The sequence below is a fragment of the Leptodactylus fuscus genome, chromosome 2 (assembly GCF_031893055.1).
Source record: "Leptodactylus fuscus isolate aLepFus1 chromosome 2, aLepFus1.hap2, whole genome shotgun sequence".
In the NCBI taxonomy this organism is placed as follows: Eukaryota; Metazoa; Chordata; class Amphibia; order Anura; family Leptodactylidae; genus Leptodactylus; species Leptodactylus fuscus.
Genome location: NC_134266.1, coordinates 91,565,715 through 91,585,438, shown reverse-complemented (window position 1 = coordinate 91,585,438; position 19,724 = coordinate 91,565,715). Strand labels below are relative to the sequence as shown.

The 19,724-nt window shown below is 43.8% G+C and overlaps 1 protein-coding gene across 1 annotated transcript in view; it reads right to left on the bottom strand.

The window, feature by feature from the left end:
* Positions 1–19,724, bottom strand: part of RASSF5 (Ras association domain family member 5) — a 66,071-nt gene that overhangs the window by 36,129 nt on the left and 10,218 nt on the right. Inside the window, exon 2 of the mRNA XM_075264189.1 lies at positions 17,407–17,516. Within this exon, the coding sequence (XP_075120290.1) occupies positions 17,407–17,516 (110 nt within the window). The remainder of the gene's footprint in view (positions 1–17,406; positions 17,517–19,724) is intronic.

Genomic DNA, 19,724 nt, shown 5'->3' with positions numbered 1-19,724 from the left:
TTACCCAGTAATTTACTATTAAGTACATAGTCATACATTTTATTACGTCGACCAAAGTGCATTACCTTACATTTGTCAACATTAAACTTCATTTGCCAAGTCTCCGCCCATGCTTCCAGTTTCCTTAGATATAAAAAATGGCAGAAACCAGTTATAGTCTATGGGGTCCACAGATAACCGTTGTTTAACAGCCAGGTGACCTGAACGACAGAGAGCCCAATGCAAGTGTGAACCTAGCCTGAGGTTTCATGTGCTAATGGACATGCATGCCCAGTAAATCAATCTTAATAAGAAGTAGACTGTGTTCACATCTGCTTTGAAAGTTTCATGGTACACCCCCACTGCTGATTCTGTCAAAAATGCTGGACAAAATAGAGCAGCATGCAGCTCTTTTTTAGCTGGGCCTAAGTGACATTTAATCATAAGACCATCCCACTTAATCCATAATTCTCCAATAGGGTATACGAAAATGGGTTTTCTAAACTAGAGATCTCCTTTAGGCTAAGGCCTGATGTAGTGCCCCGCAGCAACAAAGTGCTACGGGGAAAACTTTGGCGACAACGCATTGCAGTTTTTCCAAGAACGCGGACTTTCTGCTTCCACTATACCTATAGGAAAACAGCCAGTGTTTTTGTAGGTATAATTGACATGCTAATTTCCCAAACTGTTATGGAAATTGCATCGTTTTCTCCGTGTGAATTTTTCCGCAAAGTGGGGTGGAATCCCATTCACTTTGATTTGACTGTAAAATACCATTTTTTATTTTTTTTTACTGTAGTGTTTCCGCTGTGGGCTAAACCATGGCATTTGCTCCATGTCGGGCCCTGGCCTAAAAGCAAAACTTTATCTTTGGAGTCACTTTAAAAATGGATTAAGCTATGCACAGAGACGGTACAATGCTGTCATGCTGTATGCTGTGGCCTGTCATTAGCGAGAATGGCAATAAGAAGGAACCAGGAACCATCATCATGATACTTTTACAGCCTTCACCCTCAATAAAGCCTGCTATCCGTCACATAAAGCAAGCCTTATACTGCTGCTGCTTTCCATTTCTACAAGGTAAGAGTGTTGACTACAGGGTCTTGAGGAGGATGCATTCAGGCCAGGACAAGCTGGGTGAGTGATTGTGATGAATGAGAAGAGTTCACAGACTGAATGCTTACTATTGGGGTCATTAATAATATCTGGAATATTCTGTCAACATGAAGATAAACTGCAGCTGCTTTCATTTACTGCTCAGGAGACTCTATGGCATTCTTCTTACAGTCTACAATTTATTAAATTAGCCAAGATATTTTTTTTTTCATTTTTTTCTAATGAAACTTATAGGTTGTCCCATATAAATGCTAATTGTATGTTTTGTCAAGCTCATCCACATTTTTCTTTATTTTTTACTATACTGTCAAATGCAATTCTGTTTTATTGGTTTTCTTATTAAATAATATCAATGGCCAAGCTTACTTAGCATTACCTATTAACGTGAGCATATTGTAAGCATATTCATATTATCAGGTTTAGAATAACACAGTGCTCATGGGCTGCTGGGTGGGCACATAGAATGCTTTACTATATGAGGAGTTGTGTAAGCCGAGTAATGTGTGACATCACGAGAACAGGAGGGGGCTTTAATAGCAAACATGAAATGGTGCAGAATATTAAGGTGCAAAGTTTTGCTTCTTTTATGATTCCTAGGCCGATACCCCAGCCCATATTTGCTAATTCTAAGACATACAGTATGGTTGTTATTCATACAACAATAAACAAAGTGCTTTACTAAAATCCACAGAAATCTGAAAATTGAAGGAACAGTAAACCTAGTAATGAATTATTATGTAAGCAAGAAATATTGGCGTCACTTTTAGTCAGTCTGCTCTCCTGTCAGACTAATCTGATCAGTCTCTATGAAGAGGTCAGTTGTAGACTGGACACAGGTAATGCAGTGAACGTGGTGTATCTGGACATGGGTAATGCAGTGGACGTGGTGTATCTGGACATGGGTAATGCAGTGGATGTGGTGTATCTGGACATGGGTAATGCAGTGGACGTGGTGTAACTGGACATGGGTAATGCAGTGGACGTGGTGTATCTGGACATGGGTAATGCAGTGGACGTGGTGTATCTGGACATGGGTAATGCAGTGGACGTGGTGTATCTGGACATGGGTAATGCAGTGGACGTGGTGTATCTGGACATGGGTAATGCAGTGGACGTGGTGTATCTGGACATGGGTAATGCAGTGGACGTGGTGTACCTGGACATGGGTAATGCAGTAGACGTGGTGTACCTGGACATGGGTAATGCAGTGGACATGGTGTATCTGGACATGGGTAATGCAGTGGACGTGGTGTATCTGGACATGGGTAATGCAGTGGACGTGGTGTACCTGGACATGGGTAATGCAGTGGACGTGGTGTATCTGGACATGGGTAATGCAGTGGACGTGGTGTACCTGGACATGGGTAATGCAGTGGACGTGGTGTATCTGGACATGGGTAATGCAGTGGACGTGGTGTATCTGGACATGGGTAATGCAGTGGACGTCATGTATCTGGACGTGGGTAATGCAGTGGACGTGGTGTATGTGGACATGGGTAATGCAGTGGACGTGGTGTATCTGGACATGGGTAATGCGGTGGATGTGGTGTATCTGGACATGGGTAATGCGGTGGATGTGGTGTATCTGGACATGGATAATGCAGTGGATGTGGTGTATCTGGACATGGGTAATGCGGTGGATGTGGTGTATCTGGACATGGATAATGCGGTGGATGTGGTGTATCTGGACATGGGTAATGCGGTGGATGTGGTGTATCTGGACATGGATAATGCAGTAGACGTGGTGTATCTGGACATGGGTAATACAGTGGATGTGGTGTATCTGGACATGGGTAATGCGGTGGATGTGGTGTATCTGGACATGGGTAATGCAGTGGATGTGGTGTATCTGGACATGGGTAATGCGGTGGATGTGGTGTATCTGGACTTTTCAAAGGCTTTCGATACTGTACCACATAAAAGGTTGGTATGCAAAATGAGAATGTTGGAACTGGGGAAAAACTAATGCATTTGGGTTAGCAACTGGCTCACTGATAGGAAACAGAGGGTACTTGTTAATGGTAAATATTCAGACTGAGTCACAGTCACCAGTGGGGTGCCACAAGGGTCAGTATTAGGTCCTCTCTTGTTTAATATCTTTATTAATGACCTGGTAGAGGGTTTACAGAGCAGTGTGTCCATAATTTCCAGATTATATTAAACTATGTAAAGTAATCAATAATGAGGAGGATAGTAGAATATTACAGAGGGATGTAAGGAAGCTGGAAGCAAGGACGGAGACTTGGCAAATGAAGTTTAATGTTGACAAATGTAAGGTAATGCACTTTGGTCGACGTAATAAAATGTATGACTATGTACTTAATAGTAAATTACTGGGTAAGACTGCCAATGAAAAAGACTTAGAGATTTTGGTGGACAGCAAGCTTACATTTAGTGACCAGTGTCAGGCAGCTGCTGCCAAGGCAAATAAAATTATGGGATGCATCAAAAGAGGTCTAGATTCTCATGACAAGGACATAGTTATGCCTCTATACAAATCACTGGTACGGCCACACTTAGAATATTGTGCACAATTTTGGGCCCCAATATACAAGAAAGACATAAGTGAACTTCAAAAAGTGCAAAGACAGGCAACCAAAATTATTAAGGGAATGCATGGATTGGAGTACAATGATAGATTTGTAAGAGGTGCAGGTGACTGGCGACAAACTCACTCAGACAACTGAGTAAAACTGGAACGTCTTTACTTGTTATGATTCTTGAACACAGCAACAGGCTCTTGAAATATTGCAACAGATAAATCATATAAAGGAGGCACATTGTCTCTATAAGAACCTGGGTAAGTAAAGGAGGGGTATAGCTACAGCTTTAGTGGCACTGTGTCACTTGTTACAGTCTCTCAATGGGCTTTGCTTACTGATACTGCTGGAGGGCACTGGACTCCTCTGGGGCTCATGCTCTGTCTCTCCAAGGCAGTACCTTCCTCCTGTTTGCAGTGGAGAAGCTGGCTGCACACTCCTGTGTCCTTGCTGCACTTCACTCACTTGCACTGCTCTCTGTTGCTCTCTTTCTTCAGTGCAACCATGTGCTCTGCTTGCTGCAGCACTTCTGTACTTCACTGGGCTGTTCTGCCTGGCTCCGGTTACTACATCATACCTCCCAACTTTTGAAGAACCGAAAGAGGGACAGAATGTGTGGCATCATACGGACGCCAATGAACTGAATACATAAGCCAGGGGTCCTCAAACTGCGGCCCGCCAAGGACTTCTGTCCGGCCCGCCAACAATGCCGGCAGGCATGCATTTATAATGAAGCTCCTGGGGAGATCAGGCCAGGCCATGGAGCACACTTCACTTTACCTATTGGAAGGCACCGCTCCTGATGTCTGTGCAACCTGCGCTGCTTCCGGTGTATGCCTGTGTCCTCCTGCCACATCGCTTGTATGCGATGTAAGGAGGATACAGGAGGCACCGCTCCTTATGTCTGCGTGGCCTGATCTGCCTCCGGTATCCTCCTTACATCGCATACATGCGATGTGACAAGCGGACATCGGAGGCAGAGCAGGTCGCACAGACATTGGGAGCGGTGCCTCCTGTATCCTCCTTACATCGCATAGAAGCGATGTGGCAGGAGGACACAGACGGAAACCGGAGGCAGCAAAGGTCGCACAGACATCAGGAGCGGTGTCCTCCAATAGGTAAACTGAAGCGCGCTGTCTCCATGGCCTGGCCCAATATAGTCAACTGTGCCCCTCCGTCACCCTAGCAAGGTGATCTAACCTGACGCAGCCCAAATTACATTAAGCAAAGCCACTACCGTACTACAAGTTTGCTGTGTCGCTTAGCAGTCGTCTCACTGGTCAGGTTTAGTGTCTGCTGCCTTCCTTGAGGGACCCTACCTGTGCCTCCTGAAGTAAGCAGTATAATATCTTACTGTAGGATAAATAACACCTCAGAGGGCATGACACTGGGGCAGATGAAGGGGGGGGGGAGAACGGTATGACACTGGAGCAGATGAAGGGAGGGGGAGAACAGCATGACACTGGGGCAGATGAAGGGGGGAGAAAAGCATGACACTAAGGCAGATGAAGGGGGGAGAACGGCATGACACTGGGGCAGATAAAGGGGGGGAGAACAACATGACACTGGGGGCAGATGAAGGGGGGAGGGACAGCATGACACTAGGGCAGATGAAGGGGTGGAGAACGGCATGACACTGGGGCAGATGAAGGGGGGAGAACAGCATGACACTGTGGCAAATGAAGGGGGGGAGAGCGGCATGACACTGGGGCAGAGACGGGGGGACATGAAACTGTGGGCAGATGAAGGAGGGGAGAACGGCATGAAGCTGGGCAGAGACGGGGGGACATGAAACTAGGGAGATATGAAACTGGGGACAGAGATGGAGGGGGGACATGAAACTGGGGATAGAGATGGAGGGGGGGACATGAAATTAGGGGCAGATGAAGGATGTATATGAAACTGGGGGAGAGATGAAGGGGGGACATAATTTACAGGTGACTGTAGGAGGATTATACTGTGTGGGAACACATGAAAAATGAATGACAATGGGCGGAGTCAACATAAAAGTGGGTGGAGCCAAATGTGCAGCACATTTTGTCCCTCTTTTTACTTTTCAAAAGTTGGGCGGTATGTTACTATATGACACCACTCCTGTTTTCTGTTGGCAGACTCTGCTTCTGCTCTCCAGCACTGCAGTCTTCTTCCTCTGGAAACCCTGTGTGACCCAGACTTCCTGTGCCCCCAGCTTCTTCTTTCCCAGGTCACTCTATTGTCTCTAGCTGGGAACTGGCTCCCCCTGCTGGATTGGGATGATAACAGCAAGTCTCCATGTTCTATCATTGCAGCCGAACCTCCTGGCATTACAGATTAACAAACTTGGGTTTATTCAGTTTAGAGAAAAGACGTCTACATGGAGATCTAATAACAATGTACAAATATATGAAGGGACAATACAAAGAACTTTCTAAGGATCCTAGGCCAGTGACAGTGACAAGGGGACATCCTCTACGTCTGGAGGAGAGAAAGTTTCACCAGAAACATAGAAGGGGATTCTTCACAGTAAGACAGCGAGGCTCTGGAACTCTCTGCCCCAGGAAGTGGTGATGGTGGATTCATTGAACAAGTTCAAAAAGGGCCTGGATGCCTTTCTCTAACATATTAATGTTGTCCAGGATTGATCTATATTTTAAACCTAAGACCCCCATGTCCCCCTCCAACTTTCTAAATAACATTTATTAACAATTTCTCTTAGTTTTACTATCAAATATGTAGGTCAAGTGACCTATATGTATTACATTTTTTGCCTTTCCATGGACATTGCGGGGTCTTGGTCTGCGGTGGGGAATCCTGCTGGCACATAGTGCCGTATACCACATGCGCAATCCATATTATACAGTGCAGGGGCCATTGTGGAGCATGTTATACTGTGCAAAGGCCACTGTAAATCATATTATACTGTGCAGGGGCCACAGTGGATCTTTATACTGTGCGGGGGCCACTGTGGAGCAGTATACAGTGTGGTGCCACTGTGGAGCATTGTATACAATGTGGAGCATCATACTGTTGGGGAGGCTCAAAATTCCAGCTGGTGGCCCTATGTGCTATGTCTGCCCTAGGCCCTTCAGTCCGACACTGTATATATGAAAAAGAGAGAGAGACATACATTTCTAACAGTCATTACGATACATATATATATATAGAGAGAGAGAGAGAGAGAAAGAGAGATAGACAGTAGTTGTCAAAATACTCATGTTTATGTATGTATGTATGTATGTATGCATAGCTCCCAACTGTACCGCATCTGATGGGACAGCAGTGTAAAATCGGGACTGTCCCGCCGGATGGCTTACGGTTTGTCCCGCTATGCCTCCGAAGTGTTTTGCTGTTAACAAACTTTGTTAGGGTAGGCTAAAGGCTAAATGGTAAATGCTAAATCCTAGTGGGCTAGAACCTTTGATGACATTTTGACCATGTGATCAGACTCTTGTGTGGGCAGAGCTATTCTAGATACTACAGAATAGTAGTGTGTGGCGTTACACAGAAAAGCTGCTGGGAATGGAGACTGATGGAAGGTAAGGAGGGGAGAAGAGCCAGCACGTGTGAGCAAGAGGGTGAACGGGGGGCAGATGAAAGGGCAATTAAACTGGGGGAAGATAAAGGGGGACACTAAGCTGGTGGCAGATAAAAGGGGACATTAAGATAGTGGCAGATGAAGGGGGACATTAAGCTGGTGGTAGATGTAGGGGTAATTAAACTGGAGGCAGATGAAGGGGGACATTAAGCTGGTGGCAGATAAAGGTGGGGCATTAAACTGGGAACAGATAAAGGGGGACATTAAACTGTGGTCGAATCAAGAAACGAACATTAAACTGCGGGGGCAGATGGAGGGTGACATTAACTGGGGGCAACTGGAGGATGACATTAAACAATGGGGGGGGTAGCTGGAGGGGGACATGTTTGTCTCTAGTTTCCCTAGTATACTATTCCTCCAACCACCCCCACTGTTTAACTATCTGCTGCTGGAGCTGACTTCTTAAGCCTCCTTGACGAGAAGACTCTCAACAGCTGAGTCGCTGCCGAAACATCCTCAAAGTGTGGACTGGAGGGGGGTGGACTGACAGGTCCCACTACCAACCTACCCGCCATTCCTAAAAATCCAGCCCAGTAACCAGAACTTTGAAATAACCCTCAGCAGATAACTATTGTTATGAACTAAATGTTCTTTCTGGAGTTTTCTCATCTTACCCACCTTAGTAGTCTGGGTGAGATGTACACCCCCTCCATTACCTGGCCGGCCATCAGCTTACATATCCCCCCCCCCCTCTTCTCCAGACCGGAGGGCTGGGCATTTGTGGCCATCATACAATGGACCCTTGACAGGGCATCAGCATTTCCCAATAATTTCCTGGGTCTATGCTGCACACTGAAAGAAAAGTTTTGCAAGGATAGGAACCATCTGGTAACCCTAGCATTTCTGTCCTTGTTCATTTTCATCCATGTAAGAGGAGCATGGTCAGTTATTAAATTAAATTTTCTGCCCAGGAGGTAGTACCTCAGGGCATCCAGTGCCCACTTAATGGCCAAGCATTCCCTTTCCACAATGGGGTAGTTTTTCTCTGCAGGGGACAGCTTCCTGCTCAGGTACATCACTGGATGCTCCTCACCATTTACCACCTGGGACAGCACTGCTCCTAGACCTGCATTTGAGGCATCTGTCTGCACCAGAAACTCCTTCCTAACATCAGGGGCTATCAACACAGGCTGCTGCCTCCTCTGCCTCTGGTGTCCAGTGGATCATCCAGTGGACTTCCCACCTTTCGTCAGGTCAGTGAGAGGAGCTGCAATAGAGGCAAAGATTGGCACAAACCTCCGGTAATAGCCAGCAATGCCAAGAAATGCCCTGACTTGCTTCTTGGTCAGTGGTCTTGGCCAATTTTGTATTGCCTCCACCTTATTGATTTGGGGCTTTATTACCCCTTTGCCAATGACATAGCCCAGGTACTTGGCTTCCTCCAGCCCTAAAGCACATTTCTCAGGGTTGATAGTAAGGTCTGCCTTGCTTATGGAATCCAGTACTGCCTGAACCTTACAGAGGTGACTTCCCCAGTCTGGGCTATGAATGACAACATCGTCCAGGTAAGCCACTGCGTAGTCACGAAGTGGCCGCAAGATCAGGTCCATCAACCTCTGAAAGGTAGCAGGAGTTGCATGCAAACCAAATGGCATAACCCTGTACTGGAACAGCCCTTTGGGAACAACAAAGGCTGTTTTCTCCTTGGCTTCCTTAAACAAAGGTACAGTCCTATGAAAAAGTTTGGGCACCCCTATTAATCTTAATCATTTTTAGTTCTAAATATTTTGGTGTTTGCAACAGCCATTTCAGTTTGATATATCTAATAACTGATGGACACAGTAATATTCCAGGATTGAAATGAGGTTTATTGTACTAACAGAAAATGTGCAATATGGATTAAACCAAAATTTGCCGGTTGCAAAAGTATGGGCACCTCAACAGAAAAGTGAAATTAATATTTAGTAGATCCTCCTTTTGCAAAGATAACAGCCTCTAGTCACTTCCTGTAGCTTTTAATCAGTTCCTGGATCCTGGATGAAGGGATTTTGGACCATTCCTCTTTACAAAACAGTTCAAGTTCAGTTAAGTTTGATGGTTGCCGAGCATGGACAGCCCGCTCTCAAATGATATGAAAACAAAGATTGTTCAACATAGTTGTTCAGGGGAAGGATACAAAACGTTGTCTCAGAGATTTAACCTGTCAGTTTCCACTGTGAGGAACATAGTAAGGAAATGGAAGACCACAGGGACAGTTCTTGTTAAGCCCAGATGTGGCAGGCCAAGAAAAATATCAGAAAGGCAGAGAAGAAGAATGGTGAGAACAGTCAAGAACAATCCACAGACCAGCTCCAAAGAGCTGCAGCATCATCTTGCTGCAGATGGTGTCACTGTGCATCGGTCAACAATACAGTGCACTTTACACAAGGTGAAGCTGTATGGGAGAGTGATGAGAAAGAAGCCGTTTCTGCAAGCACACCACAGTGTAAAATCGGGACTGTCCCGCCGGATGGCTTACGGTTTGTCCCGCTATGCCTCCGAAGTGTTTTGCTGTTAACAAACTTTGTTAGGGTAGGCTAAAGGCTAAATGGTAAATGCTAAATCCTAGTGGGCTAGAACCTTTGATGACATTTTGACCATGTGATCAGACTCTTGTGTGGGCAGAGCTATTCTAGATACTACAGAATAGTAGTGTGTGGCGTTACACAGAAAAGCTGCTGGGAATGGAGACTGATGGAAGGTAAGGAGGGGAGAAGAGCCAGCACGTGTGAGCAAGAGGGTGAACGGGGGGCAGATGAAAGGGCAATTAAACTGGGGGAAGATAAAGGGGGACACTAAGCTGGTGGCAGATAAAAGGGGACATTAAGATAGTGGCAGATGAAGGGGGACATTAAGCTGGTGGTAGATGTAGGGGTAATTAAACTGGAGGCAGATGAAGGGGGACATTAAGCTGGTGGCAGATAAAGGTGGGGCATTAAACTGGGAACAGATAAAGGGGGACATTAAACTGTGGTCGAATCAAGAAACGAACATTAAACTGCGGGGGCAGATGGAGGGTGACATTAACTGGGGGCAACTGGAGGATGACATTAAACAATGGGGGGGGTAGCTGGAGGGGGACATGTTTGTCTCTAGTTTCCCTAGTATACTATTCCTCCAACCACCCCCACTGTTTAACTATCTGCTGCTGGAGCTGACTTCTTAAGCCTCCTTGACGAGAAGACTCTCAACAGCTGAGTCGCTGCCGAAACATCCTCAAAGTGTGGACTGGAGGGGGGTGGACTGACAGGTCCCACTACCAACCTACCCGCCATTCCTAAAAATCCAGCCCAGTAACCAGAACTTTGAAATAACCCTCAGCAGATAACTATTGTTATGAACTAAATGTTCTTTCTGGAGTTTTCTCATCTTACCCACCTTAGTAGTCTGGGTGAGATGTACACCCCCTCCATTACCTGGCCGGCCATCAGCTTACATATCCCCCCCCCCCCCTCTTCTCCAGACCGGAGGGCTGGGCATTTGTGGCCATCATACAATGGACCCTTGACAGGGCATCAGCATTTCCCAATAATTTCCTGGGTCTATGCTGCACACTGAAAGAAAAGTTTTGCAAGGATAGGAACCATCTGGTAACCCTAGCATTTCTGTCCTTGTTCATTTTCATCCATGTAAGAGGAGCATGGTCAGTTATTAAATTAAATTTTCTGCCCAGGAGGTAGTACCTCAGGGCATCCAGTGACCACTTAATGGCCAAGCATTCCCTTTCCACAATGGGGTAGTTTTTCTCTGCAGGGGACAGCTTCCTGCTCAGGTACATCACTGGATGCTCCTCACCATTTACCACCTGGGACAGCACTGCTCCTAGACCTGCATTTGAGGCATCTGTCTGCACCAGAAACTCCTTCCTAACATCAGGGGCTATCAACACAGGCTGCTGCCTCCTCTGCCTCTGGTGTCCAGTGGATCATCCAGTGGACTTCCCACCTTTCGTCAGGTCAGTGAGAGGAGCTGCAATAGAGGCAAAGATTGGCACAAACCTCCGGTAATAGCCAGCAATGCCAAGAAATGCCCTGACTTGCTTCTTGGTCAGTGGTCTTGGCCAATTTTGTATTGCCTCCACCTTATTGATTTGGGGCTTTATTACCCCTTTGCCAATGACATAGCCCAGGTACTTGGCTTCCTCCAGCCCTAAAGCACATTTCTCAGGGTTGATAGTAAGGTCTGCCTTGCTTATGGAATCCAGTACTGCCTGAACCTTACAGAGGTGACTTCCCCAGTCTGGGCTATGAATGACAACATCGTCCAGGTAAGCCACTGCGTAGTCACGAAGTGGCCGCAAGATCAGGTCCATCAACCTCTGAAAGGTAGCAGGAGTTGCATGCAAACCAAATGGCATAACCCTGTACTGGAACAGCCCTTTGGGAACAACAAAGGCTGTTTTCTCCTTGGCTTCCTTAAACAAAGGTACAGTCCTATGAAAAAGTTTGGGAACCCCTATTAATCTTAATCATTTTTAGTTCTAAATATTTTGGTGTTTGCAACAGCCATTTCAGTTTGATATATCTAATAACTGATGGACACAGTAATATTTCAGGATTGAAATGAGGTTTATTGTACTAACAGAAAATGTGCAATATGGATTAAACCAAAATTTGCCGGTTGCAAAAGTATGGGCACCTCAACAGAAAAGTGAAATTAATATTTAGTAGATCCTCCTTTTGCAAAGATAACAGCCTCTAGTCGCTTCCTGTAGCTTTTAATCAGTTCCTGGATCCTGGATGAAGGGATTTTGGACCATTCCTCTTTACAAAACAGTTCAAGTTCAGTTAAGTTTGATGGTTGCCGAGCATGGACAGCCCGCTCTCAAATGATATGAAAACAAAGATTGTTCAACATAGTTGTTCAGGGGAAGGATACAAAACGTTGTCTCAGAGATTTAACCTGTCAGTTTCCACTGTGAGGAACATAGTAAGGAAATGGAAGACCACAGGGACAGTTCTTGTTAAGCCCAGATGTGGCAGGCCAAGAAAAATATCAGAAAGGCAGAGAAGAAGAATGGTGAGAACAGTCAAGAACAATCCACAGACCAGCTCCAAAGAGCTGCAGCATCATCTTGCTGCAGATGGTGTCACTGTGCATCGGTCAACAATACAGTGCACTTTACACAAGGTGAAGCTGTATGGGAGAGTGATGAGAAAGAAGCCGTTTCTGCAAGCACACCACAAACAGAGTTGCCTGAGGTATGCAAAAGCACATTTGGACAAGCCAGCTTCATTTTGGAAGAAGGTCCTGTGGACTGATGAAACAAAGATTGAGTTGTTTGGTCATACAAAAAGGCGTTATGCATGGCGTCCAAAAAAAAACAGCATTCCAAGTAAAACACTTGCTACTCACTGTAAAATTTGGTGGAGGTTCCATCATGCTTTGGGGCTGTATGGCCAATGCTGGCACCGGGAATCTTGTTAAAGTTGAGGGTCGCATGGATTCCACTCAGTATCAAGCAGATTCTTGAGAATAATGTTCAAGAATCAGTGACGAAGTTGAAGTTACGCCGGGGATGGATATTTCAGCAAGACAATGATCCAAAACACCGCTCCAAATCCTCAGGCATTCATGCAGAGGAACAATTACAATGTTCTGGAATGGCCATCCCAGTCCCCAGACCTGAATATCATTGAACATCTGTGGGATGATCTGAAGCGGGCTTGCTTTCCATGCTCGGCGACCATCACACATAACTGAACTTGAATTGTTTTGTAAAGAGGAATGGTCCAAAATACCTTCATCCAGGATCCAGGAACTGATTAAAAGCTACAGGAAGCGACTAGAGGCTGTTATCTGTGCAAAAGGAGGATCTACTAAATATTAATGCCGAGCCGTACACGCAGCGCTTCCCATTCACTTCAATGGGACTGCTCGTAGTGAAAAAAGCAGCCCATTCATTTCTATGGGGAGCGCTCGTATGCCGATTCCCATAGAAATGAATGGAACTGCTTTATACGCCGCTTATTCTGAACGTGTTTTACATTCAGAATAAGCTGCCGTATACGTAGTGTGAATGAGCCCTAAGGTTGTAAATCTTGGCAACATGATAGGAAAGTCCATTTTGATATTTGCTTAGGACTCATATGCCAATGACTTATAGTGGGTGAAAATTTGGTGGGTATGGAAGCAGCATGCAATAGCTATCATGAGAATTGGAGATCTACCTTTCCTTGAATCCTTATTTAATCCTAATTGAGAAAGCTGAGAAGGAAGATTGTTATTTGTATATCTAGTCTTTGAGCAATCGCATTACCCAGATATTTCTCTGCCACCTAAATACCCTATAATGCCCTATAATGGGGGGAAATAATGTTCTAAAATGTACCTATACCCTGCCCCTTATCTACATCTTCTTACATCACTTGCTTTATTCAACTGTGCCACCTTTGTAAATATAGTAATAGTATACTAATACTATACTATACTAATACTATTGCATAGTAATAATTTGAACATTGTGGTTGCCCCTTCTGCTGTAGTTTGTACAAAATAGCATTGTGGACACCCCTGCCAACAGGTTATACTTATGTCAAATGATAGCTTGTGAAACTTTGGGCAGAATAGTTATTTTTTTCCGAAACAATTTCAAGTACATATCTTTGTGTGCTGCTTATATAAAGAACTGGCATATAGACATGTAATAATCAAAACCTCATATTTCACAAAGCAACTGCTGCACATGTTCCACCACCCACGCATGAAATATCTTGTTCAAGGTGTATTAATGTGACAATAGCCATGGCAACTAGTATATTGCATTAATCAGGATCCTTCTCCTGCCTAAATATCAGCGCAATGGACTATAGAAAGATAAGGACCATCAGTCCAACATCAATTATTGTATTATCTGCAGTCACTTATCACTCATTTAATATAACGTTTCACTAAAGTAGTTATTCTTACCACACTCCTGACGTTGGGTATTGACATGTTTATATGGCATATTTCAGTTCTTTTAGATGTATTTGTTATAGTTACAATCGTTGCTATTACAATCAAATAGTACTATAGACCACTTATAGGCTGATATCAGATTTTTCTAAGAATGTAAGCAACTATTTACATAGTAGAAAGCCCATGACAAAGAACAGACTAAATGGGTTATTCCAAGGATTAGAGATATGACATCATATTCTAATTGGTTGGATTCTTATATCTTAGACGTCCACCATTCCAAAGACAAACGGCCACTTTTGGTTTATATCCTGCAGAGCAGCACTCAGCGGTACCCACTCTGCAGGAAATTAGTACTCAGTAGCGTATTCCTTTAAATAATGGGTGGAGACCCCACAGTCAGCCCACCACTGGTCACTATATCATTCAATACGGTGGAAACCAAAAACAAAAGAAAGCAATACTCTCTACTTCTTGTTTCCTCTTGACACAAGTGTTCAGCTGCCTCAGCCAGTGGCATTTCCTGGTGTCAAGATGTGCCAGGACGTATAGACTGGAGGGGAGCCCGGGCAACATTATTTAAATATTGGATTTTAAATTTAAAGAGATCAGGAAAAATTGGGAGCACTCATCGGAGTATTCTTAAAAAGCAGTCTTTATTCCAAAAATGTCCAGAAAAACATTCATGTAGAGAGAGGAAAATATAAAGCAGGTTACGAATCGTCTCATGCTGTAAGCACTTTTTAAAGCCTTAAGATGTTACATCTAAGATTGAAAAAGACTTCTTTTTAAGAATACTCTAGTCTAGTGAGTGCCCCCATTTTTTTCCTGATCTTTTCCTATTTAAAATCCATTGTGCTGTGTTTTGGGATGCGAGCACCACCTGATAGAGTTTCATTGTTTTGTCCTCCTAGTGCCGACCTACATTGATGAATATATGTCAAAATAATTTAAGTGTCAAAGCAGTGCCACCCGTCCTTTTTACTTCTTATATATGCATTACTTAAATATCCTAGTGAGAAATCCATCCTTTTATAATTATTCTTACTAGCAAAAAATAATTTAAAACCACCGCTATAGCATGCACAATATATAAAACTGCTACCAATGCTGATATCACAATACACCAAACAAGAATAATAAAAAGTAAACCAGTACAATAAGTTAATGCCCATATACATGAATAGACATCTAGGAGCTGTGTCCGTTACATTTTGCACTGATTTAATGGGACATCGGGTGCGTTCTTTTACAGTCCATGTCTGTCCTTAAGTGTCCGTTCACAAAGATGTCCGATTTTTCAAGCATTGGACACTAGATGTTGGACACCGACGGTAGTGTGAACGCCCCCTTAGGGAGGAGAATTTAGGTTCCATAGATGCAACTTAGTATCTGGAAGCAAACTGCTGACAGTGTGAGGCGTGCTACATGTATAATAGCTTACGATACTAGATTAACTGATTGATGGCACAGCCAAGTGTAGTGGTGACAAGCACTTGACAATGTAGATCAGACCCAGGTTCAGAGTATCTCATAAGGAATCACTAGACTTCATTTGTTCTTATTTTGGGTACTACAGCTATAACAGACACCCAATGTACTATAGCTGAATAGAGAACATACGGCCAGGTCTGCTACAGTAGTGGTCAGTAATAAATAAAGGCTATATACGGTGTATAGATAACTTAAGCCTGCCATGTCATATGGATGTGTATAAAACACCATAACTCAAGTAAGCGAAGTGGTATTCATTCATGGTACATATAAATGTCCCAGTTTATTGTAACTGGGTCCAGACTTTTATATCATCATACAGATAAGACAGCACAATAATACATAGACCCATTACAATAATACAGTACATGGACCTATTTCCAAGGTTGTACAAAGTCTAACAAAGGGACAAACCAGGGTCTCCTGATGGAGTTATCCATTAGCTTCTATGAGAGACAAACACAAATGGTCTTTCACATCACACTATTGTTTAACCCTTCATTACCAGCCTCAATCACCAATCAGTTTGCATTGTCTTATTGCTGCAGAGGCCTACTGTTGTTTGGGCACATATCCCTGATTCACAGAGCTAAGAGCCTCCTTCCACACAGCTACTGAAAAGGGCCCCCTAGGACAGTAAGGGCCTAGACAAGGACAGGCAAGGACTAAGCAGCAAGCTACTATTGCCGTTTGTACTATGTACGCATAGGAACGAATTTTACTGGTAGGCCCTAAGCACTCCAGTCCGCTAGTCCTCCAGCACTCCAGTCTGCCAGTGGCTAGGAAAGAGAGTTAAGGGCCCGTTCACACGGGCACAGAGGGTGCGGATTATGGCGCAGAATTCACGTCATAATCCGCCCCCTCACAATGGTGGTCTATGGAGACCGCTAGTGTTCGTTTTTTCCACTAGCGTTTTTTTGCCACTAGCAGAAAAAAAGAAGCGACATGACCTTTCTTGAGGCGGATTCCTCCTCAGGAAGTCAATAGAAGTGAATGGGAGGCGGTTTTTGCCGCACCTGGCGTTTTCTGAAAATGCTCAAAAAACGCCTCAAGGTCCAAAAATCGCTTCCTAATTAGGAAGTGTTTTTTTTCTGGACCAAATTACGCCACACGGTATTCACGTGTGAACTAAGCCTCATATGACAAACGCTCCATTCTCTCTGGTTGTTGAATGCTGTATAATATCTAATAGAGTCCTGACTCTCTTCTTAGCATTAGACATGCAGAAAATGTTCACAAGGGAAATCATCTGTTTTACTGTATTTGCTAATAACCATACTTTTATTGTACTGAGGGTGAATTTACACACAGGTTCTAGTAATTTCTGTAAATGTAACATCTTTTCCGTATATCTGAATTGGGGCTGTTTGTGCAGCATGTGCTTAGATTTCTGGAAGACCTATTGAAATATAGGAAATGAGGCATCACAATAAGGCTGGCACCTGTGACTATAAGATGTTCACATGTCTCTTTAAGATTCATAAATCAAACTTTAGTGAAATTTTTCCATCAGGACATTAGCACTCGACCTGCAGCGCATTGACCCGCACTGCGTATAAGTATAGTAGTTTGCTTCTAGTCATGGAAACAGTTGGTGTTGCTAGGAGAGGGTGCGAAAGACTGGTATTTTGTGGTGTATGTCTAATCTGTGCACTGCTGAGACACAGCACCAAGCGCGATAAAGGGAAACACTATATTCAGCCTTTCTGTACCTGAATAATAAATCATTTATAGGATTTTCTATAAATAGCACTCGGAAAGCGTAGCTGAAAATAGCAAATGTATCTGGTAACAGAGTGATAAAACATGGAGCAGAAATGTTACCTTCTGTATATGGAGGATGAAGGTTTTCTCCGGAGGTAATGGGTCAGCTCCATCGTTTCGCTCTAGATGTATCAGGCTCTGACATTCCCAGTGACGAGATAATTTATAATCTGCGTATAATGAGAAGGGCAGGTTATCAGAGATAGCATTCAATGACTTGTGATCTCTCATAGCGTTATTCATAACGACAACTATAGGTCATGTAAGCTTAAGATGGGGTTGCACACACACCGCACTAAGTTCGCTAAGGGACACTGATGCTGAGAAGGGTGTGCTTTACTTGTCCACCACCCTGCAAAGTTCTGTTGTAGGCTGTCCTTGATGTCTACACAAATACAGTGGTCCCTCAAGTTACAATGGCCTCAGGATACACTGAAGCCAATTTAGGGCAGGTGCACATCTGCGCCCCGATCTCCGCTTTCAGGTTTCCGTCTTCTGCCCAAGAAACTGGATAGGAAACGGAAATCAGCAGTCACTTTTCAAACCCATTCAAAGTATCTGCAAAGTATCTGCCCGTGAGCATCTTCTGGTCTCTGCGGCGAAACCGTTTTTTTTTTTTTTTTACCCGGACACAAAGTCGGACATGCAGGACTTTGTGTCCAGTTAAAAAAAAAAACTGTTTAGCCACGGAGATATCAAAACACTCACGGGCGAACAATGTCTGCCGGGTATCTCCTGTTGGCAGAAGACGGAATCCCACAAAGCGGAGACCAGGGCGCAGATGTGAACCCGCCCTTATTATGCCTTGAGTGTCAGTTTTCTGATGCACAAGGTATAAAAGTTACAATTTTCTGCTCAGCTCACATTTTGTGCAAAAAATTGTGACTTTTCTTTTCTTATTACTTCTGTGCCTTTGTCACTTCCCTGAAAAGGGGACATGGCAAGAGCGGGCAGGCTTTGGGGCCATTTGCCCCACCAAATTTATCATCATTTATCATTAATACATTTCTTGTCAAGAACCAAGGCCTGGTGGAGAGTGTGCATGATTTATGAGGAGGCGGGCACCTTGTCATAAATGAGGCACCCTCTCCACTGACTCAAAGGCTATGGAGATTGCCATTAATAACACAAGTTTTCATAAACATGCCCCAATACTGACAACACAAAATGGTGTTTTCTAAGCCATTATAACTAGATACCAGATTCAACATACAATACTTGGCTGGAGGTTCGAACAAATCAGTATTTTTCATTTCACTAGCTTTTTTTTTAGACCTTTATGTGTCTTTACAGTCCAATGATTGGATCTAGAGAATTTAACATGTTCTGATGACAGCACTGATGCTGTTTTTGCCCCCTGACATGGCAGCACTTGCTTGTGTAAACTACTAGTTTTACATAGTTCATGATGGAAATAAACTGGCAATTACAATGTACATGTTCCTGTGAAATGAAAATGAAAGGCTCTAATTAGGGCTTAATTACCAACATTGCCTTGCTTACGTAAGTAAAGTCTCTTTTCTTCTGTTCTCCTACAGGGTAGAGATGACAACAGGAGTCGTTTATTACAGTGACACCTTGCTAAATTCTTACAAGATCAATTAAAGGGAGTCTATCACCAGGGTAAAGCATATTAAACCAGCTACACAGTTAGATAGGTCAGGCTTACCTGAATGTAATGATTGCTTCCCAGTATAGTATATATATATATACAGACAGTATACAAATACAGAATATACAGATAAGCAGTCTGGAGCACCAAGGACAGCTCCATTGCTCCAAACTGCCACACTCTACACTGTTCTGACCCTCTGCTTCCTAACTCTCTTCTCTGAGTGACAGGGCCAAGGACTTATACAGAAACTGACCCTGTGGAACATAGCTATTTGGAGCAACTGGGCTGTCCTTGGTGCTACAGGCTGCTATGTATTTGTATATTCTGAAATAAATGGATCTCTGCAATGGAGTCACTAATAGTTATAGAGGGGAAAAAATTTAGACTCAGATGATCCTGACCTATCTGTATTAATGGTTTAATATTCTTCACCCTGATGACAGGCTCCCTTTAAAGGCTTGTCCATAATAAGACCTATCCTTTAAGAAAGCTTTTAGGCTAAGGCCCCACGTTATGAGCCACAGCCAAAAAGTGCTGTGGGAAAAAACACGCTGGAAACACATTGTGGTTTTTCCTGCAGCACTTTTCACAGAAAGTCCACAAAGTTTTGTGAACTTTCTGGTTCCATTATACCTATACAGAAACAGCCAGTGTTTCTGTAGGTATAATTGATATGCTGTGATTTGCAAAACTGCAAGTGTTATTGATATCATGGCATTTCCACTGTGGATTATTTTCTACAATGTGTAGATGGGATTAGCGA